Genomic DNA, 23529 nt, shown 5'->3' with positions numbered 1-23529 from the left:
TGTGATGAGCGAGAGAGAGTGTGTGTGATCATCTCTCCACCTCCACTAGCCTTTGCAGAGCGCAGGGCGAAGAGCTTCAACCGCTCCTGGAGCGACCCGACCCCGGTCAAGCAAGACTCGCTACCCGACTCAAAAGACAGTGAGTCAACCCATTAACCCACCCCTGCACACTGCCCTGATTACACACATGCACAGACAGACACATTAGGACGCTCACATACACCCAGTCATCATGCGTTCAGCCGAATGTAGGAGATGCACACATCTCGTCTATCCTAACTCTAAGACTGATCGTTAGACGTTTGCATTAAAATGCTCCATTTGAATTCAATTTCTTTCAATTAGTCCTGGCTAATTCCCACCGACTAGCTAGTTCTTCACATTCAAATAACAAAAGTACCATTAGCAGGAGTCCAACATATCGTAATTTGGCCGTGGAAGGGAAGGTGTTGGGAAGGAAGGCATTCCTCCTTCCATACTCTCCTCTATATCTAGAGAGGACAGTCAGTTATGCCTTCTTGGACTCCTGTTGCATCACTGGGATTCAAATTGATGAGTAGATGTGTCATGGGGACTGGGAATTTGTGCAACACAGCAACAAAAAATGCAAGCACAGGAATTTTTTTTTTACTATAATATAGACAGGAGGAAGTGATCAGAAGGAAAGATCTTGGGACGAAGTGGCCACTACTAAATAATCACGAGTTCCCGCTAAAAATAACGAGACTTTGGCTGCTAGTGTTTTCTATTAGCTCGCACCTCCATGGTTTTGCAAATTCATGGGATGAGCTTGTTCTAGACTGAAGGCCATATTCAAATAGGGTGACTTAAGTGCAAAAGTTCCAGCAATATTTATGCAGGGAAGGTTATGTGGATTCGCAGCCTGGTCACGAAGTCCCCATGAAATCAAAATTGATGTTTTGTAGTATGCACCCGTTAGCCGTGAAGTTATCTATAAGCTAGTGCGCTCCAAAACAATGACAAAATGTGCATTTAGAAAGTATATGGAAAAATACAAATTTGGACCAACCAATCAGACGCTCTCTAGAATCTGAATCGTCCCAGCCCCCCCAGTTGTAACTTTCCTGGCTGTGAGGTTAGCTAAACACCATTGGCTATTTAAAATGTGGGCGGGCCCACTCGATACGTCCCGCCCTGACTTTCTGTTTCAGTGGAAAATTCCTTCAGTAACTTAAACTTAAAAAGGCAGACTTGATTCAGTATCATCTACACCACCGCCTTAAAACGGCCTTTAAACTTACCTTGAAGCCCACTTGAGAAGCAGATTGAGATTTTTATTCTGTCAAATGTAACATGATGTAAAATGGCTTCCACCCTCGTTATTCAGCCGGTTATAAAATAGCACCTGGTCCGGCACATCCTGTTATCGCGCATTTTAATTCTTTAAACTGTGCACTCACCGTTAACCGTGTGCACGACTTCATGTACCCGCGAGATATTAAATAGAAATCGTAACGCGTTCCTTAGAAATCATTTAGAGCCGAATCATCTAAACCGAAACATTGACGTCCCATGCACAGCTCTACTCATGATCTACCGATGATCGTGCGACAGCTTCGACCATTTTTATCATTTGAAAGCTTAACCTTTATGTTTGTAAAAGCACACCCACTTGTAGCAGCCATAACAAGCCACTTATTACATATATATATACACACCCACACACACACACACACACACACACACACACACAGAGTGCTGTGCTTCTTCTTGTGCTGCTGCTGACTCTGACCTTGTCTGTTTGTCTTCTTCTGAGTGGGGTTCTGTCTCCAATTTTGTGTTCCTCACTCTCTCTCTGTGAGTATCTGTCTCAGCTGGAGTGTCTAGGGCTTCTGAGAGAGAGAGTTTGTGTGTGCATGTGTGAGTGTGTGTGTGTGTGTGCGTGTGTGTGGTCTGCAGAAATCCGTGTCAGCATGTGACATTCTATACGTGTAGTTTGTTATCGTTTTGTCTCTTCGTGCCGCCTACGTTACATGGGGAATTTGTGTCTATGGGAAAAGGGAGCTGTCTGATTGTCAATTTGGTCTTATTATCCGAGTGTTAGTTTCTCTTTCTTCTTTCCTTCTTATGCTGCCAGGTATTTCTGTGCTTTCAAAAGAACTTTACGGATTCTATTTCCTTGTTGATCTCTCTCTTTTTTTTTTATTTATTTTTTTATTTATTTTAATGTCATGATGTCTACTGTATTTAAAACTTATTCTGCATCCACCGTCTCTCTGTTTGGGACTGACCCGAGTCCGGTGCGTTGTGCTGTGCCGTGTCGTGTTGTGCTGTAGGTGGAGATCTGCAGCTGCCGTCTGCTGCACAAGATGAGGGAGGCTGTGACGACACGGGCTGGGAGGAGGAGAAAGAGATGGAGCGACTGGCCTGTGAAAGCGATGACTTCATCCCTCCGAAAGTCATGGTGAGCTTTGCCAACTTTCCTCAGATTCGATCGAGAGGCTTAGCCGAGGCCATATGTTATGAGTGTATTAATTAGACATGATAGCATTTTTTTGTTTTTTGTTTTTGGTCATCTTCTCTGTGTACATCTCGTCAAAACAGGATTCCTCTACATCAATCTTTATTTAATATTACCATATTTAATGTATACGTCATGCTTGCACAAAAACGAATAGTCTGGATCTACTGTGCTGCAATACGAAAGGACCCACCACACACAGAAAAGTGTTCCTAAACGTTTTGCACTCGTGCACTCTTTATCAATCGCGAATCAAAAAGAGAGCCGGCAGTAGCATAGCGTGGTTTTTCGATTTGCGCATATAAAACATTTTGACGTCGGTTTCGGGCTTCATAAGGTTATATTGAACATGCAGTTGAACATGCAGTTAAGTCTGAGCACGTGCTTACAGCTTGACTTCGGAACAAAGCACTAAAATACCAAGTAACGATAAAAAAAACAATGATCTGGCAAAAAGAGTAGAAAAGATATTAGTCATACTAGTCTCTAATTAGATTATCTTTATATATGACGATACATTTTGTGTATTAATTCAATTTTGGTAGTAGGTAGCTGTTTTAAAAGTCTTTCTACTGTTCCCTCCAAAGCCACGCCCCTAAAACGCACGCACGGGCTTAATACCAGTGCAAGAGGCGGAGCTTCCTGGTTTGATGTAGAGTCTGGAGTGCCAAAGAGACATGAAACGTTCTTCTGAGCTGATGTTTATTGAAGCTACTAGAATGTGATTTTGAAATGATTTAGAAAGTGTTCTGATCCCTCCACAATCACTCCACCTGTACCGGAAGATCACCTCTTTCTTTACAGGGACTACATCTGTGACGTCCTTTCATTTTGTCAGGCTAATTTAGTTCTTATTTATTTATTTTCTTTCTTTCCAGTTGATATCATCGAAAGTTCCTAAGGCGGAGTATGTCCCCAATATTATTCGCAGAAATGACCCTTCCATTATCCCCATACTTTATGTAAGTCCACACTGCATAAAGCTCTACACTATCATGGACAAGGAATGACATTAAAATTGTACACAGTTCTAGCAAGTTATCATCCAAAGGTGTGGGTTTGAGTCACATGACCTGGACTCGAGTTGCTCATGACCCAATAATAAAACGCTAAACGGTCTTTAATAATAATTTTTTTTTTTTTTTTTTTTAATTGTTACATAAAATTGTAGTGTTTATAGTGTTAAATGATTTCTTGTTCCTTTACACTATCATGGCTGATTCTAATCTACTTTTTTATTTATTTATTTTTTTATGTCCAGTAACAAATTAAGCATCTTATTTAATGTGTAGCTGCATGTATTACCATGGACAGAATATTTTGTCTGGAAAAATAAGATTCTACAACAACAATAATTATTAATTTAGACTACTTTGCTGGAATTACATATTGAAATTGTAGGAAATTTGGTCAATTGTTAACAGCTCAAAGTTTAGGACTTAGATCTTGACTTGGGTCTTGTCTCTCTTTACTTGGGACTCTTCTTGAAACTTGTCTGTCTTTACTTACTTCTTGACCCGGGACTTGTCTGTCTTTATTTGGGTCTTTATTTGGGACTTGTCTGTCTTTACTTACTTCTTGACCTGCGACTTGTCTGTCTTTACTTGTGACATGACCCAGGACTTGTCTGTCTTTTACGTGGGGTTTTGACTTAGGAATGGTCTATCTATACAAACTGGCGTCTTTTCTTTCCTCTGGACTGTCTTTACTTTGGTCTTCACTTGGGGTTTTTCTGTCTTGACTCAGTGTCGAGATTTGAGACTTAATTTTTTTTATTTTATTTTTTTTATGAAACAAAGACTTGTTCCCACCTCTGGTATCATGTATCCAATCTTACCCGGAAAGGGCCAGGTGTGGATGCAGGTTTTAATTCCCAACCAATCAGAAGCCATAGCTGAGTCTATTGGAAGCCAAGATCAACTGATTAAACCGCTGGAAACAGGTGTGGCTCCTGCTTGATTGGAATGAAAACCTGCACCCACACCGGCCCTTTGTGGATAAGATTGGACACCCCTGCTGTAGAGCGTGACCTTTTCAAACACATTTGAAACTCTCAGAACAAGTATCGCCACACATGGTGCAGTATTATAGAAATGATTCTTTGTTGTTTGTTTGTTTTTCTGCATTTATTAATCACTCAACATGAATATTTTTACATCTAGGATCATGAGCATGCGACATTCGATGATATTTTGGGTAGGTAGTCATGTGTGGTTGATGTCTGTGTATATGTGCTGTGTCAGACTTGTTTGTTCGTTTATGCTGTTTTCTCTGGCTGTGGTGTTTTTATATATATATATATATATATATATATATATATATATATATATATATATATAAATTTGGAATGGCATTGTAATCATAAGCACTGGCTTGCATGAGGCCTGAAATGAAGAACTCGGACTGCAGTATAATAATGATGATTCAGAACGATGATGATAAACTGTAGCTTGTTGTTCTGAGAATTTGTCGTGGTGTATGGTGGTACTTTAATGTCGAACTAAATGATCGAGAGAGGAAAAAAAATTGTAAATCTTGACTGTACATGCTAGCGCTAATCCGTGTTGTTGCCTATGTCCTGTAGAGGAGATTGAGAAAAGACTGACTTCCTATAGGAGAGGATGCAAGATCTGGCGCATGCTCATCTTCTGTCAGGTGAATTTACATGAAATGTGGCCACTCGGAGAACGCTGTAGTGACTCAGCAACGTGTCATATCGTACCACGTCCAGTCACATTATCTTACAAGCAAAGTGCATTACTGTTTGCTGTGTGAGTCTTTTGTATATGTGTGCCTATGAGGCTGAATTCTCTTATGAATTAAACTCTTTAAGGGTGGACCAGGGCATTTGTACCTGCTGAAGAATAAAGTGGCCACTTTTGCCAAGGTGGAAAAAGAGGAGGACATGAGCCAGTGAGTAAAATCGATGTTTGTCCGCACCATTACGCAGTGCCAGTTCTCAAGGATTTTTTTTCCCCCCTCCTCACTCTGTTTGTATGTCTGTGTGTCTAGGTTTTGGAAAAGGCTAAGCAGATTTATGAGTAAAGTAAACCCAGAGCCTAACCTGATCCATGTCATGGGCTGCTATGTCCTGGGGAATCCTAATGGAGAAAAGGTAGGCCTGATGCTCGTGTTCGATTGCCGAATCAGTTCAGACCCCAAGGAAAGAGTACAAGCTCGTACACTGACGATAGGAGGAGTGGTGGTGTATTGATGCAGAAAAGCTGCAGTAACTGGTGTTAAATGTCTATACAAAGCTGTAATAAGATAAGACTTGGGAAATTGACTGATCATAAATTGGGAGAACGTTGGGTAAAACTCATCTCGCTCACTTTAGCTAGTTAGCTAATCAATAGCCGGGATTATAGCCAAGTCTGTGCTGAGGCTTGCTCCTGAGTTTGAATCCCAGTGATGCCGCAGCAATCCAGTAGAGCATATTGGCCCTGCGCTCTGGATGTTAAAGCTGGGATTCTTCGTGTCTTCGTTGATCAGAATCACACTCGTCAGTTGAAGGTGTTTGCTAGCTTATGTGTAGACAGAATATGCCAGTCAAAGCTCCTCAGAACCAGGTGTTCAGCCATCCTGTGACATTACTTCAATCTCCTACATTCATAACCGTCATGTCACTCACCAACAGGCGGGAATCAGCTACGACTAAACTGCCAACTCCGAAGAGGAATAACGCATAGTCGCCTCGTACAAATCGCTTGTCCCCTCGGAGAAATGGCCGACATTTTCCCCGTAGATTGACTGCTCTGACTGTTTGATCGTGTCGATGCTGCCAGGCACAGGAGAGCAAAGGAAACAAATGTTTTTAATCATTTTCTTACTTGGAAGAATTGTTTGGAAAATTTGACACTTGGCTGCATTTCTATTTAATCTTTCCTACCCATCAACAAATTCAGCCAATTTTTTTCTCATTTTTCAGCCTGAAAAGAAAAGTACAGGTTTTGACCTTTTTTTTTTTTGTTGCATCCTTTATATATCTAGTCGTCTGTATCCTTGCCTAATGTTAGCTAGGTTGATAGATTTTATTTCGACGTAACGAACTAAAAACATTTTACATTCCCTGATTACCTTGACAGAAAGTCGGAAGGCAACATCGGTGAATCTTTCAAGCGGGAACGTTGAGTCAAGTTGAGCGCACCGGCCAAACGGTTGCTAATGAGCGAAAGGGGCAGGACTTCCAGTGGCTGTCCGTTTATATTGGTTCGAAACATCTACGCAACTGTTTTTCATTCCAGATTCGTGTACTGTTCGGTTTATCTGGCTCGTCTGGGGAAGGAACAAACGTTGCTCGGCTGACACTTTTTTTTTAAATGATAGCCCGTTAGCAGGTCTGAAACAAAGACTTGTCACGGTCACTTGCCTTTTTCTCGGTATGCTACGCACGCGCGGTTTATGTGCACTTCGATAACTCGTGCACATCACATCGCTTATATCTCTGTTCGGCTGCCTCGCCAAGGTTGCAGGAATACAGAAAATACACACAGTGCACTGGAACACTGTGACAAAACATCCATTTTAAGGCTTACAGTGCTAAACAGTGCCTGTTCTGAACTTTTGTAATTGCTGATTTAATAAAGATGAATACAATGACAGTTCATCAATCCCTCTCTTCCTTTCAGCTATAATCCATTATCTCACTTCAAATCATGACTCATAGCCCCTGGGGTCTGGTGTAGCAATAAATGGCCATGTTCATCTGTCCTCCATGTCACTCTCCTCCTTTTTCTCTCTCTCTCTCTCTCCGTCTGTCTGTCACTTTGTCTCATTTTGTCTCGGCCACCTGCCTGCCTGTGCCCGTCAGACAGTCGGTCCCTCGTCGGTTACGTAATCCGGAGACTGAAGTGTCATCATGTGTCTTCATGACATCAAAGCGCACCCAGATTAAGACTTGTCCACTTTTATAAAATGAAGCCATGTGTGTTAAGAGACTTCCAGTACTTTGGCGATATGGAAATGTTTGATCTTTTTTTGCGTGAGGTTATTTGTTAGCTGGTGAGGTTTTAACCCTGGGGCATTTTGTCCAGTGTCCAAACCATTTAAGTAGAAATCGTCTGTCGTGCCAATAGCCAATGCAGCAATGAACTTTTCTGTACGTCACTAACTACATATGTGACCTCCTGTAATCCGAGTGTGACTGACAAATGTGTGAATGTAGTCTGTTCTTCACAAGGAAGTGTTGACGTTTCTCACTAGAACTGCAGCATGGGAAATGGCACTGTAAAGCTGATTTATATACATCTTAGCGTGAACATTTCTGGCTAATATGTGGTTCTTAAAGCAAAACTCTGAGTGGTTCTAGTGCTAATTTGCTAGTCGGTGTTGTATTTTCTTTATTCCTGTAAGAAGTTAGTGTTTGTGTGGGGGACATTGCTAATGGAATTGCAATTAATGTTTTATTTATTTTTTAAATTGACAGGTCTAGGGTTAGCCTGCAGTTAGCTTCTGGACACAGCAAGAGTTTCTTTTCTCACTCGCCATTTTTTTCGTACTTAAGTAGAAATCCGACAGAGAAATGGTGGTCTCCATTTGGCTTGAGCTCCAGATGATTTGCAGCTAGCAGTTGTCTTCTCAGATATCGATGAGTAAAAACACCGGTTTGTTATTATTATTTTATTTTCCATTCTCGCTTGTCGCCTATGGTTTGATCGGCACGAGGCTTTGAAATTAACCCGCAACTGAAGATCATCATACACCACCAAACATTTCTAAAGCTGTCCTAAGAAATGCGCTAGAACTTCTGCTCTAAATTGAGTACGTTTGTTTAAGTGACAGTGACGGGTTAGGCAGGAAGATTGTGCTAAACACTTTAGGAAATCCTAAGCCGGACAGACATTCCCGGATTTGGTCTAGGCTCTAAGCCGTGCCGGAGTAAAAGCGTGGTAATTGGTGCATTTGAAGGTTTCTTCAGCTTGCCCTACCAGACAGCCGTTTGAGACGATTGAACAAGATGCTTGTGGCTGTAAAGAACATGTTGTTATTCTGGCAGAGTTAGCCATTTTGTATATGGCTTCGAGGGGGGGGGAGCGAGAGAGAGAGAGGGGTGAGAAGGACTGGTTGAGAGGGAGGCAGGATTAATTGGTGTCTCTGCTTATCGTCTGCCAACAGCTGTTCCAGAAGCTGAAGAACCTGATGAGGCCTTATTCAGTCACCTTTGAGTCACCGCTGGAGTTATCTGCACAGGGTGAGGAACACACACACACACACACACACACACACACACACACACACACACACACACACACACACACACACGCTTTTCTCTCTCCCCGATTACCACTTGTGCACCTTTTTAAATACTCAGAAATTGCCTATTATATTATGTATGTCGTATGTTAGGCTTGAGCGATTCTGTGATAAACAGTGACGACTGGTTACGACGTGGATAAGAAATCCAGATATGAAGCTCACGGAACAAATAAAGAACACATGCAGCACCGTGCGATTCATCTACAACATGGGTCCAGGCTGTGGTGGTTCCATTAGGCTAACGGTTTTTATATACAGTATAGGTGCGTCTCGATCAGCTCCCTAGCTCCCTAGGTCGTGAATCTCGGGCAACGGTAATGACTCTGGCTCACCACGCATCGGGACACTGCTGACTCGATTTCCGGCGTACTCGCATTGTAAAACGTCACCACTGGCATTTATCAGCAGCAGGCAGGACCGATATCGTTCTGACATTATACGTCGTAGAAATTTATCCGCTTAATCACGCGCATTTCTGTCACGGTACTTCAAGCAGGATCGTAGTCCAGCTAGTGGATCTTTTTAAAATCATTAAACACTTGAAACAAACCGTATACAGAACGTCGAATAAAGTTAAAAATCGTGAACGTAAGGAGTCATTTGAGAGCTACAGCAACGATAACAGGCTAATTACATTTTGTAAACAAAGCTGGCCGAGAGTTCCTCCACCATTTATTTATTTATTTATTTATTTATTTTTCAAGCTGAGAGGCTTCGGAAACTATGACGTCATTTCCCTTAAGGGAACATCGTGAGCATCGACGCTCCTTGGTTTTCGGGGTGCATTGTGGGATTTTTGTAGGCAGCAAACGTTCCGTTGCAGCGGAAGGATTTCGTGATCGAGACATCAATCTGAATGGCCGAGTCATCAGACTGTTCAGAGCTCTGACTACTGAACTAGGGAGCTGATTGAAATGTTCCCTATGTTAAGGAATTAGAACCAACTAAATTAGTTCATTTTTCCACAAGCATGCACAAATAAAAATGATAACTAGTTAAAGGAAATTATGAAATCGAGTGATGTAGTTGAGGTTGAGGAACTGTTAGACCAAGAATCCACTGACCATGCGATCAATACTGGCAGTTCAGCGTCTGGGACTTGTTTTTCAGTGTGTTCCAGTGTCGAAAAGCATATTCTCATGATCGTACAAATACACTCTAGTCTAAGATTACCCATAAGGCTGAAATCCTGTTACGCAGTGCTTGTTTAAGTCATCTGTTTTTCTCATCTTCTCTCTCTGCAGACCTAGTAAGAGTGTGGTCATGTTTATTAATCAGAGGATTACACCATGTATCAGTCCCATGTTTCGCTCTCTCTGTCACAGGAAAGGAAATGATTGAAATGTATTTTGACTTCCGCCTCTACCGATTGTGGAAGACGAGGCAGCACTCGAAGCTCTTGGACTACGAAGATCTGTTGTGACCCAGAGACCCTGAGAGCATGGGTCCTAGCAGACAGAACTCCCCCATCCCCCCCGCCCCTCCCTCCCCTGTGAAACGACACATCCCACCAGCTCTCATTAAAGATAACAGGAACTAGACATGGTGCCACTGGTATCTCAGAGTCAGTTATTATGTATTCCGACCCTTCACTCGAGACCCTGAGTCACAAGCGTGGCAGAAGGGTTCAGGGTTGAAGACGGAGACGAGAGGGGACATGTGCCAAGGACAGCATTTCATGTCGGAGTAAGCAAAGTGAAATCTCTCCTTGGTGGCAGTGTAGAAGAATGGAGGCTGACTGTTCAGTGTTTTCTATGTCACATATCTATTTCACCAAGGCTCTCTCTCAAAGAGTATTGTGCTTTTATTTATATATATATACAGTATATATATAAAATATAATAAAAAAGTCTTATGTCTAATGCCAGGCTATTTTTCGAACTTTTTTTTTTTTCTCTTCGAAAATACAATTGAGACATGAGAGGAAATCATACTAGTAATATATGGATGTGCATACATCTTGTTATAATATATTATGTAGCCATAGTCATGCAAATAATCCAAATGTCAGTGGTCCATTATTTATATAATGATGTTTATCGTTGTGGTCTTTTTAATGACGTCCTTTGAATACCTCAGGTTTTAGCCATTTAAGGAGTATGTCCATTAAAACCTCTGTCCAGATGTGATCGGGAGTCCTTGTTAAGTATCTTGTGTGAAGACTGTATACTCTGCTGACTTATACATTATCGATAGTCACTAGAGAAGATGCCGGAGAATTCTTCTAGCCAATCGTTGAATATGTTTGCCACATTGTAGTCGAGTTCTGAAATCTTTGTTACAGTGTAGACTAGTTCATCTTTCGGGCCTCCATCGGGATATAATAGGCGGTTTTCGAGCTCCTGGCTTAAGACATTGTATTAGCAGTAACCATTAGTAGAATTTCATTTCCGGAGGTCAGCTTACTGCAGTATGGGAAATGGCACTGCACTAGTGAAGTGTCAGCGATTTATACTGCGTTGCTGCATTGCTTCAGTGGGGCACAAATGCTGAATGCACTAAAATCTATTTTTGTGAAAAAATATTCAAGCCTGTCATATATCATGCGATGTCTTACGTCAGCCATTGGATCAGAAGTCCTTGAGTCAGCAAAGTTTGTCACTTGTGGAGAAAGAGAGAGAGCGCGCGAGAGAGAGAGAGAGAGAGAGAGGGGAGCAGGTGATTACTTTATGAAGTTCCAGACGTTGACGTCTGACTTTCTGGTCCCTTCAAAAACATTTTCACAAACAAAGTCAGGGACTTTATAGGAGGAGTGTGTAATGTTTCGAGCCCTGCATACTGCCTGTGAACAAAAGCATTTACAAGCCTTACTCTCTCTCTCTCTCTCTCTCTCTCTCTCTCTCTCTCTCTCTCTCTCTCTCTCCCACCTCTTCTGTGATATGGTTTCGAGGAAGCTCATATCTGGGCCCAAAATTTTCTTTACACCCTGTAAAGCTGGTTTTACACAGTGCGATTTCGGTGGGCTTTGAAGATTTCTCGTCACACTGAGAGGATCCCAGTAAAATCTTGGCTGAATTCTATCAGAGACCGTGTGATAACACGTATTCTCCAGGATTTCGTGATTTAGCGATTGCAGAAATGAACGCGAAATCAAGCAAACGCTTCCGAATTACCGCAGATTTGGGCCAAAAATGACTATGTTCTGCTTACGACATCAATCCGGGTTTGTGTGGAAAATGGGGTCCGCATAAACAGAAACGTTCTTTATAGTAATCTTAAAGTTAAACACGTTTTTTTGTTTTGTTTGTTTCTCCAATGGCACTACGGTATTTGTAGCTGTCCTGTAACTTCGGCGTAATCCTATGCCGTAATTCTACTGGTGGCTTTTAGATGAGGGTAAGTAAGATTTTCGATACTGCCGAAACATCATCTGTTGTCGGTGGCACTGGCGCTAAATCGTCCACAGATGAGCACATCACCTTGTGCATTATAAGGCTGATCTCAAATCGCGACCAAAGAATTCTTTTACAGTGTGCAATTTTTGGTCTACGGCAGCAAGCAGTACAGTGTAAGGCCAGCTTTAAGAGGATATGGATTCGGTGATTTTCTTTGGTAGGAAGTGTTCAGATGGAATAGACGACGGGATGCACGTGTGAGGAGTTGCTGATTCTCACCGAGTGTCGGTCGCTAAAAATTAGCTAGTGAAAAGGAGGTCTGATGCAAAAGCTAACATGGCTACTGTTACCCAAAGTGTGCATTAGCTAACAATAGTGAAGTGTGTTTTATAATTGCTGCTGGTTGCTCTGTTCCTCCTGGCTAACTGAGAAATTTCAGTTAGATTAGCTAAATAAATATAGTACTCCATTCCTAACCTGTGTGTGTGTGCCAGTTGGGACACGTTAATGAATTGGCCTGATTTTGCGGCAATTTGAGCCATTTTGAAGCCATCTGCGAGTTCTGGTTGGTGTCTGTATGGCTGGAGTATGTCACAGTGACATGCTGAGAGAGGTGGGAAATTGAGTGTGTATTCAGCCACTATCATACTGTTAGGAACATTTGGTTGTATAAATGTTGGTGTGCAGTCTGGAGACCTCGAAAACGAACAGATGGAATAGAGTCCAGTTTGATTCTGCACCGATTTCTGTACAGCTACAGTGTCGTCCAAAAGTCGGAGACCACTAGTGAACAATGCTTTTATTTTCTATTCTTTTCTAATCTAATACGTTTTTTTTTTCCCCCCATTACAAATTCTATTAGGAATAACTTGGAAAATAGTGGGCACACGGTTGTTGAGTGGTTCGACCTCACACCTCCAGGGTCGGGGGTTCGATTCCCACCGTGGCCCTGTGTGTGCGGAGTTCGCATGTTCTCCCCGTGCTGCGGGGGTTTCCTCCGGGTATTCCGGTTCCCAGTCCAAAGACATGCATGGTAGGCGTGTCCGTAGTGTATGAATGGGTGTGTGATTGTGCCCTGCGATGGACTGGCACCCTGTCCAGGGTGTACCCCGCCTTGTGCCCGATGCTCCCTGGGATAGCCTCCAGGTTTCCCCGTGACCCTGAAAAGGATAAAGCGATATAGAAGATGGATGGAACTTGGAAAATAAATGTTGAATCTTAGAAATATCAAATGAATTTCTTATCATTTAGTATCTTCTTCGACTCTTCCCCCACTTGACATGGATTCCACGAGTTTCTTGAAAAACCTCATGATCCGTGTTAGATCGAACACATCGGAGCGTCATCCGAGCGCGTGCTTCGCTTTGTTTATTTCCAGTTTTAAATAATAATAAAGAAAAACTTTCCCAAATTTAAATATGGTATCAGACTTTTGGACCCCGTTGTACGTTGCCTAAACTAATCGCCACACACGCTGCAGCTGAATTTGCAAGCAGGTCAGTTGATTCAGTTGTAGCAATATGAAAAATGCGAGACTATTTATTTATTTATTTATTTATTTATTTATTTATTTATCAAACCATTTTGGGTTAATTCTGTTCAGTTGCTGTATCTGAATTAGATGTTTGGGTTTGTCTCTAAGACTGCACTCATCGTACAGTATGTATGAAGTGCATACAGGAGCTATTATTTTTTTACACCATATGAAGTTTGTACCGTAATGTCCAGTCAAAATCATAATAAAAATGATTCATTTGAACGGTGTATCGTTGTAGTTTTGGCTCAGATTCTCACATCACAATGAATATTAATATAGACATAAAGAATCAACTTTATTTATAAAGCATCCTGGGAACTACTTGGCTGCTTTTTGACAGCAGACGTTCGATTAGTAGACCGTATTATGCATTTCAGACTTGATGCTATTTCATTTGACTGATTCTTTGTACGTTGTACGGCATACGTTCCACGTGTGAGTCTTACGGATACCCTATACAGACGTTAAATAGAAGAATTTTATCCAGGGATCGACAGGGGAAAATATATATTTAGGCAATTATTGAGTCAGCCAATCACGTGGCAGCACCACCGTGCATACAATCATGCAGATACAGGTCAAGAGCTTCTGTCAATGTTCACGTCAAGCGTTCGCACGAGGGGGGAAAATGTGATCTCGGTGACTTATTGTCTGATGGGCTGGTTTGAGTATTTCATAAACTACTGATCTCCTGGAATTTTCACATACAACAGTCAATAGAGTTTACACAGAATGGTGTGAAAAACAGACAACAGCCAGTAAGTGTTAGTTCTGCAGGCAGAAACTCCTTGTTGATGAGAGGAAAATAAGAAAAGAAAAAAAAATCTTCCGACTGTTGTGTAGGTAAATGCACCAACTGGCACCAACACCCATGGCACAGTCAGGATTTCCAGAGCGTTTGATATGAACATCACCACAAGCTCTTGACCTGTATCTGCCTGATCTTATGCATTGTGTCGCTGCCACATGCTGTTGATTGGATAATTGCACAAATGAGCAGGGGTATACAGGCTTTCTTTATTCTATTAAATCACTTTAATACGTTCATTTGTGTTAGTCTTTGTAAGTCCGTGTTCTCTTGAGATCTCAGTCCAGATACGCTACTGGACTCGAACCAGGTGCCGTTCCCACTCCCTCAGCTCCAGTTCTCTTTCCATGGTGCTTTTCATCCTGGGTCATGCATGTTTTTGTGTGCTAGGGATCTGGCCATGTGTGGAGGCAGATTAACAGCAGCACAGCTGGCCCACTGCTGATTGAGTTTATTAAGAGATGATTGATGGTTTGCAGAGTGCAGACTGCGCCGAGCTTTTTTACCGGGCCTCTTCTGACACGAGATTAGGCTGTTTTTTTGGGGGGGGGGTTATTTATTTATTTATCTATTTATTTATTTATTTGTTATTTTAACACCGTTCTGATTGCAGAGACCAGGATGCATATTCAGTAACGAATAAGTTACATTTCTGAGCTTCTTGAAAGGAGGGACATGGAGAATAGTTTATTTTTAACATTCCCAGCAATGTTCCGTGTTTTATGTTTTTATTTTTATTTATTTTTTTATTATTATTATTATTTATTTTTTTAATATATATATATATATGGGCTAGATGTTGTAGATATTAAATAAATATTTCTGATGGTGTTGCTGATCTCATTTGAAACACATAATTGTAGCATATTTGTTCATTGTATAACTGTATCATTGTACTGGGGATTAAACTCAAGTGTGAAGATTACATTTGCAGTACTAATGTCATTTTGAATGTCAGACATTCTACCACACTGGCACTGGACAGGTGCATAATGTTTCTAACACTTTTTTCTAATAAAACATTTTGTTCCAATAAAATCTGAATGACTCGTTCTTATATTTCACTGGGCATTATATATTGCACGTTTATTGTTAAACTTGCACCATCAAATGAGAGTGTTACGGCATACCTGGTTCTAGTTTTTTTTTTCTTACTTTTTACTTCTTCTTCTTTTTTTTTTGGCCAACATGTGACCTATTGTCGAGCGACCTTTCGGGTCAGGATGGCTAGTAATTTATTTTTGCCAGGCCTGGATGGAGGTGACTAATGGAGATAAACCTGATCGATGCCCAAAATGTTTAGGACTTCAACACCTTGCCCTATTACAGACCCAGCAGCATAATGCAGATAGCAGTAAATGAACCATTTCTCACAGACTAGGAGAATAATACTGACGACATTCATTACACTTCCTCTGACACGGCATGGTTACAGCAGGGAGTGAAGTGAAGATCGAACATGGCTGTTTCACCCTCAGAAAAGGAAAGCTCCATTGTTACATCACTGCAGCAGAATCAGGCAGAAGGCTTGGCTGCTCAGCCAGTAGAAAGGAGCGTGATCACCTACAGAATAGATCAATTGGCAGCCAAATTCACAAGCTGTTTGCAACAATGAGTAAGAACTCGGAGGAGCCAAGTACACCCATCTCGCACGTGGAGAGAAACCCTTATGTACTCTCTCTGGCTGCTTCTAACGGTCTGAATTTGAGTAATGAATCCTAACTGTTTATAGACTACCATCTGAGCATTCCTGATGTCCAGAACATACTGCAGGAGTACAGCTCAGCAGTCGCAGTGCATGCGTTACAGGCTGGAATTAAGATTGCTTTACCCAAACGAAAGCTTGATTCTGCAACCGATTAGACGTCGAAAAACAATCCGCTTTGCATCTGCCCGTGCAATAACTAGGCTAGTCCAGAATGTACCCGTTTCATTTAAGAGCCCTTTTGCACATTCACGAGCACTGTAAAGATGCAAACTGGTGAAAGAACATGCTGGCTTCAATGGCAGATGCAGTTGCGAACGCTAAGGTTGACTTTAATACTTCCAACAGAGATACCGGTGACCTCTGTTGTTATACAGGTTGATGAGATTTGTACGCTGAAATCCCTACGTCGTATAGACACAAAAATAAACAAGCTTGTTTGTAAGATCTATGACATTTACTCTGATAAATGTATCCGTATCTATGGTGGCACAGTTGATTCTGGCGTTTCATGAGATAATTCCCATCACTGGAGATGCAGTGGGTACGATAATTCCACAGGCAGCCGTCCAAGAAATGTGAGCGTCTGTTAATGCAAATGAGAAGGAAAGTTTGCCTGGTTTGAACTCCATTGCCAGAGCCTTATAATGCCATCTGCCAGTAGTACCTGGACAAGTCTTTGGCACACAGGCCCACAGGGTGCAAACTCGTGTTTCTGTCCAAAACACAACCGAGTTTTGATTCAGCAGGCTACCTTTAGGCATTCCTGTCTGCCATCACACAATTCCTGCAAGTTGGGTTTCAGAAATTGCATCAGTGGATCGATGGAGTGCCCACACCCAGGGCATGATTCACCAAAATTTGATCTGAATGCAAGCTCTGTTGCTGGTTTTGCAGCATTTTCTGGAACTAATGGTGTCATAAGTGCAGAACAGCCACACCTCAACGGTGTTCAATATCAAATAGCAACACGGCACAAAATTGCAAACAAAACTGAGATAGGCAAGCGCTAGAATGTTAGACGTACAGCTTCTCTCTCCGCCTACGTATCAGCTCGTGCAATCGGACGACGGATGTGTTGTCTCGAAGCAGATCTGTGTCTGGGGATTAGCAAATTCACAAGGGGTAGTACAACCCCTGTCAGAAATGATGGAATCACCCGGGTTTTTTCCTTCGTAGCAAAGAAACAAATCATATGATATGATATGACGCACAGATATGACGCAAAACAATTTTTTGATTAGTAGCTGTGCATTCTGGCTTCCTGAAACATACCTCAAACAAATTTAATTCAATTGTTTTAATTAATGGAATAGTTTCCCAGATCAACATTGAGTGATTCCATCATATTTTTTTTTCCTCTACTTGATCTGGAAAAAAAAAAAAAAAGCCAATAATTAAAATAATTTCATTTGTTTGAAATATGTTTCACAAAGCCAGAATGGTCAGCTATTAAACGAAAAAATGTTTTGCGTCATATCTGTAATTTGCTACACAGTAAAAAAACAAAAAAAAAAAACGGGTGCACATCCTTTAAGTGTAGTGATTGCATCATTTTTGCCAGGGGTTGTAGCAGATGGAGGCAGAGTGAAGGTTGACCTGTTTATGAGCGCACGGACAACTCGCTGTTCAATGTGTTTCATGGACAGAGACAAACGCTTTGAGCTAGAATGTGGTGCACAGTTGGCCAAATCTACAATTATGTGCTTTTCTGCTTCCGTTGTTCCTGCAAATGACGTAATGATGCCTTGAAAAAAACAGTGCGACCCGTTTTGTTGATGTGAAACGTCTGTGAACTCCATGCAAAACCATGGTCCAGCGGTGCGATCTGAACATAGTGATAAAACAGTTGGGCCAGATTAATAAACGTCCAGAGGACTGGAGCTCAATGATGTCACTGTGTTGCCAAACCCAGCATTTGTGCACTGTATTTTGGGCAGAAACTAAAATATGGCATGACACTTGTCCATTGCCCTTGCAATCCTCTACTCGTAGAACTACAATTTCCAGAGTACGTAACCTTCCATTTTTAGTAAGGTTCAGTAAAACTATTTTCCGTGATAATTACGTTTATACATTACGATGTATAAACTGATGCAGTGTATAAACATTAGGGTTTTTTTTTTTTTTCTTGCTTTTTCTCTTTTCTTTATTATTTAAGCCCTCCTTCTGAGCATGTGTATAACCACAGCAAACAGCTGAATATGAATTGGGGAATTAACCACTGTGTGATGCTAAGGCCTGCAGCAAACTTTGTTTTTTTGGGGGTTTTTTTTCTTTCCATAAACAAGCCTCAATGAGTTATCCAGCCAAGCACAGTAAGGGGTTCAGTGCACTGAGCGCTAACGTCAATTAGTGATGATTCTCCACAGATGAGCTTGTTTCGTGCTGGGAATATTCTTGGGTGAGTGTTATACTAAAAAAGTAGAACTACAATGAACAGACCACTTAAATTAAAAAAACAAAACAAGAAAACATATTTGAAGTCCTTTCCGCAGCAGCACTGAGGGCTTTGCATGTTCACCAGATTTGCACGCCTAATTGAAATTGAGCTTATTTCGAGCATAAATTAAAACGTCCTTGAGCCAGGGGTCATTAAAGATAATGAGCTGAAGAACTTCATTAGTGTTCTAAATATGTGTATTATGCCACATCAAAAGCATTTCGGGTTGGTTTTTGATGTGCAGTGCGACAGCTGCTGGGTTTCACAGAGATCACAGTCCAGGAGCAGTGAATAGAAGAGGAGGAGCAGATGAAAGAGAGTGCGCCTTCCCTATCCTGAACCCTTCACACTCTGAGGAGACACTGAACCAGCCACCCGGGAACATTCGGCGTAGTGATGGTAAATCAACGGCCTAGCCCACCCAGTTACTGCTAGAAGACAGACAGCGGACTCTGACAGACGGTCACGGTCCAGGTTTTATCTCTGAGTCTTGTCACGGTCACTGTTTCCCTGCAGTGTTCGCTGTTCTTCCCCGAACATTGCAACTGTCCTGCATCTCCATCCCTGTTTAGCTGAAGATGAGCTCAACTAGGAACTGTAAATCTAGGTTTACGTACACTGCTGTGAAAAACGCCTGATTTCTTCCGTTTTTTGTGTATGTCTCATACTAAATAGTTTTAGATCTTCAAAGAAAATACAACATACAAGAAAGGCAACCCGAGTAAACACACAATACCGTTTTTTATTCATTTGCGTATTCTACTGAAGCAAGGAAAGTTATCCAACACCTATCATCAATGTGAAAAACTTCAAATCTGTTCGTCCCACCTTTAGCTGCAAAAACTGCTAGCAAATGCTTCCGATAACAGGAGATCAGTCTTTCACTTACTTCTAGGACTAGGATTTATTCCTATGCTTTGAATCATTGTCTTGTTGCACAATCCAGTTGTGCTTGAGTTTCGATTTATGGACCGCAGACTGGACATTCTCTTTTAGGATTTAGAGAGCAGAATTCATGTTCGCCTCAATTATTGCAAGTTGCAGCAAAACATCCCCACATCGTCACACTTCCACCACCATGCTTGACTGTAGGTATGATGTTTGTTTTTTTTGTGGAATTCTGTGTCTGGTTTACACCAGATTTAACGGGATCCCTGTCTTTCAAATAGTTCCACTTTCAACTCATCAGTCCACAGAACATTCTCCCAAAATGTTTGAGGATCATGAAGCTATGTTTTAGCAAAATTCAGATGAGCCTTTATGTTCTTCTGAGTAAGCAGTGGTTTTCATCTCACCACTCTTCCATGGATGCCATTTTTCTCCCCAGTGTCTTTCTGATAGTGGCATCATGAACAGTGACCTTTATTGAAGCGAGAGACGTCCTTTGATGTCGTCCTTGGCTCTTTTGTGACTTCCTGGATGAGTAGTCGCTGTGCTCTTGGAGGAATTTTGGAAGGTCGGCCACTTCTGGGAAGATTCGCTACTGTGTTGAGTTTAGTGTAGCTGACAGCTACAAGCTGTCCTTATTACTTGACTTATTAAACTGAGAAATGAATGTTTGAGATTTTCTAATTGCTTTCTAATTACTTTTAACTGGTAATTTTTTTTTTTTTTTACTTTAAGCATACCTGTTTCAAGTGAGTTGCTCTGAAATTGCCCCATTTGTCATTTTTCTTTCCTTGATGAGCTTGGTAGGAAAAATAATTATTCTAACAAAGCCTTTATATAAAGAGAATATTCACACGATTCGCACACAGAAAAAAAAAAAAGAGGATCATATCTGAAAATCTGCCAAACTGACACTGATTCAGCGTTTCTGTGTCGGATCACTGCATCCTTGTTAGCAAGCAAGCAAGCAGGGGCAGATTACTGACTGGTCCCATTAGGGCTCTATTCACTAGGAGGTCCTTGACAAGCATGCAATTTAAATTAATTATAGACTGATTGATCATTAAGTCAAAAACACCTGTCACAGAATCTGAAATTATTCAGCAGTATGTGTATGTTGATGTGTGGATCTGATTTTGTTACTAGTGAGCGGTCAATTAGATCCTAAATGTTTTGAACTTGAGTTACAGTAGACGAGTGGATCAAAGTGCTGTCTCTGCTCACCACTGAGTCAGAGCTTGTTAAAAAGCTAGACTTTGGCCATTTGGTGAATGAGTTTGCAGGCAGTAAGTAAGTACAAGTAAGAAAGACGCCAGCTGCCTAAGATAAGACTTGTCTTAAGCATAACACAGAGGACACTCAAATACTCTTATTGGATGTTTAATGTCTGATTTAGGCTCTCTACATTGGTTCATGGTTAGCGAGATGGCGAGGGGGTCCGCTGCATAGCCTCCTATCATAGGCTCATGTCCAGGGCTCAGGATTTACTCATCCATCCCCAGTAGCAAGTAATCCAGGATGACTGGACGTGTGCTTTCGTCATCTTTAAGTTACTAGACAAACATTTAACTATTCATAGATCTCTCTGTCTCTCTCTCAGAGGAATAGTTTGGCCAATAATTACACTTACATTGTTTCCCTCTTACCCCAAATTTAGTCAATCACCCAAGTGTTTGCCTCTTTAATTTTGCACTGCGGATCATTGAAGACATCATTTTGGCCGATCGTTTGAAGTAATGGGAAGATTTCGTCAATTCAGTCTTTGTCGGTGGGTTTGAAAATCAAGTCAAGAAAAAAGAAGTCAAGAAAACTTTTAAAAGATTTGAAATGCCAACGTTTTGTGCTTTCTCTTCAGCCTAAATTACCACATTAAAGTGTACACTACATCTGTGTACGTTAGTGTTTGAGCTGATAAAAGCTGCTGCACTGCCACCTTGTGGGCAATGCAAGTAAACACACCTGTAGAGATGTGGCACATACAACGACACTGAAAACCACACGCAACTTCTTTCTACACTGTGTATTGATTTTAAGGTTATTCAAAGGAAAAACATCCTAAATTGTAAGGAAACTTGGAATGAAAACTTCCACACTTACACGCAACTAGACTCACACTTGAGCTGAGTAAACAAGATGATGTATCTGATAATGTGTATACTACTCTTTGTCCAGTTAAATTGTACGTATCTTTGAATGAATGGGTTAAGAATTTAAGTGCTGGGCCACCATGAGCCACCAGAACAGCTTCAAGGTGCCTTGGCAGTGATCACTGGGACCATACTAAAATGATGGAAAACCATTCTTTCAAAAGATACTGATGTCTTTCCCATAGATCTAAATATATTCATGCCATAAATGTAGTAATGTCTCTTTAGTGCCTGTTTCTACCCAGTTGAGTGTTTTTGGAATTGAAGCTCCTGCCCCAAAATTGTACTCACTGTACAAATACTGTATCATTCACCACTTTAGCTCATTGTTAACTTACATAAATCATAGACATGTGACAAGGCATACAATATAGGAGTATGCATGTTTTGAGTACATTATAATTAGATGATGAACATCTAACACTGTGAACTCATAGTGAAGCTATGGCTGGATAGGTGACACCTGAGCAGTAACTTTAATAGAACCAGGGATCTAAGGCATCATCTAATTATAATGTACAAATAATGATAGTAATGCATTTTATGCAATAAGGTCTAGAGTACAATCGATCATCAGCTCAGATCCCTGCTAATTCAGTAATCTGAATGTGCCACTAGACCAGGATTTCTACCAGGATACTGTAGAAGTGTGGACTTGATTACAAATTCATACAATTTTCTAGGTCTTAGATTGAAGAAAATGTAAATAAATAAATAAATAAATAAATAAATTAATGAATAAGACCGCTGTGTTCTTTCTTAGCCAGTAAGCACACTGACTGCATAACTGTAGTAATTATAGTTCTGTGAAATGTACATTCTGTCTAATACAATAGACTACAAAGTAACATTTATGGAAAAGTTATACAAATAATCTCTTTATGTGAAGACAAAGCAATGAACAGTGCAATTTGCTAGCCTAAAGGAAGAATATTTGGAAGAATTAATTTGGTCTGGACTTTTGAAATGGTAGAATGTTATTCCCAGGTAAAGTTGGTGTCATATTACAGTTCATTTAAGAAATGTTGGAAGAAGAAGACCTCTAACAGGTAAAGGATAGACATAAATGGCTCTACAGATGGTCCAGAGACTTAATTTGGATTGAATTGGGCTGCTTAAGACGAGCTCCTTGTTTGCTGGTGCACCAGGTCAGTAAGTGTGGGCTCTATTTCCTAGAGTTCCCCCGTGTTTTGATCCATGGAACAACATGCAGGATGTAATTGATTGGGTATAAATTATGTCGACCATTACAAATAACCATAACCGCCTATGTAATTACAACAATGCTGTCAAAAGTGACCAATAAACTTATAATCTGACTCACTGCTTTGTAACTAGTGTACTATCACTTTCTTGAACACTCGTACTTGCAGAACGAACAGAGAAAGTAAGACATATCTTTTTGCTGGTCAATAAAAAAAAATATAAATGTTTGAAACGACCTTTACCTCACTGAGAGCTGTGGGTGTGTTAATGGTGGATGTGGCAACCCGATTTTTCTCTGACGTCATGATCTGTCACTCTTTTGATGGATCTTTTGACGATTTCTTCTTCAAACAGTGGGATAGGTGCAGACGGATGCTTGCTTCATGTGTATAATTTTTAGTCAGATTTGAGCAAAATTGCCATGAATTTTATTACTGCACTGGCTCATACACAAAATATGTATATTTTGTGTATGGGCCCATACGGTAGTGAAATACATGGCAATATTTATATATGATTTAATAGCTTATATTGTTAAATATCAGAAATCTAAAAGGTGTGCATCATACCTGACACCCAGATGAACATTTTACAGCTGGATGTGTGACTGTACATCACCCCCTTCAAATGCTATTGAGCTTTAAATGATGGTATATTTTGTGTATGAGCCCATGCAGTAATAAAATACATGGAAATATTTATATATAATTTAATAGTTTATTT

At 40.9% G+C, this 23529-nt stretch overlaps 1 protein-coding gene across 6 annotated transcripts in view; it reads left to right on the top strand.

The window, feature by feature from the left end:
* The window catches only part of nsmfa (NMDA receptor synaptonuclear signaling and neuronal migration factor a), a 39930-nt gene extending 24486 nt beyond the window's left edge, over positions 1-15444 (top strand). For 5 of the 6 annotated variants that reach the window (XM_053687941.1, XM_053687940.1, XM_053687939.1 and 2 more), the window contains 9 exons: positions 50-139; positions 2298-2425; positions 3361-3444; positions 4645-4678; positions 5067-5137; positions 5316-5395; positions 5495-5597; positions 8597-8672; positions 10063-15444. In XM_053687941.1, the coding sequence (XP_053543916.1) occupies positions 50-139; positions 2298-2425; positions 3361-3444; positions 4645-4678; positions 5067-5137; positions 5316-5395; positions 5495-5597; positions 8597-8672; positions 10063-10160 (764 nt within the window). In that variant the 3' untranslated portion in view covers positions 10161-15444. The remainder of the gene's footprint in view (positions 1-49; positions 140-2297; positions 2426-3360; positions 3445-4644; positions 4679-5066; positions 5138-5315; positions 5396-5494; positions 5598-8596; positions 8673-10062) is intronic. The other variant, XM_017493397.3, reaches the window with a different exon arrangement.
* The last annotated feature ends 8085 nt before the right edge of the window (positions 15445-23529 follow it).

Source organism: Ictalurus punctatus, chromosome 18 (genome assembly GCF_001660625.3).
Source record: "Ictalurus punctatus breed USDA103 chromosome 18, Coco_2.0, whole genome shotgun sequence".
In the NCBI taxonomy this organism is placed as follows: Eukaryota; Metazoa; Chordata; class Actinopteri; order Siluriformes; family Ictaluridae; genus Ictalurus; species Ictalurus punctatus.
The sequence above is the reverse complement of the archived record's forward strand: the minus strand, read 5'-3'. Positions and strand labels throughout refer to the sequence as shown.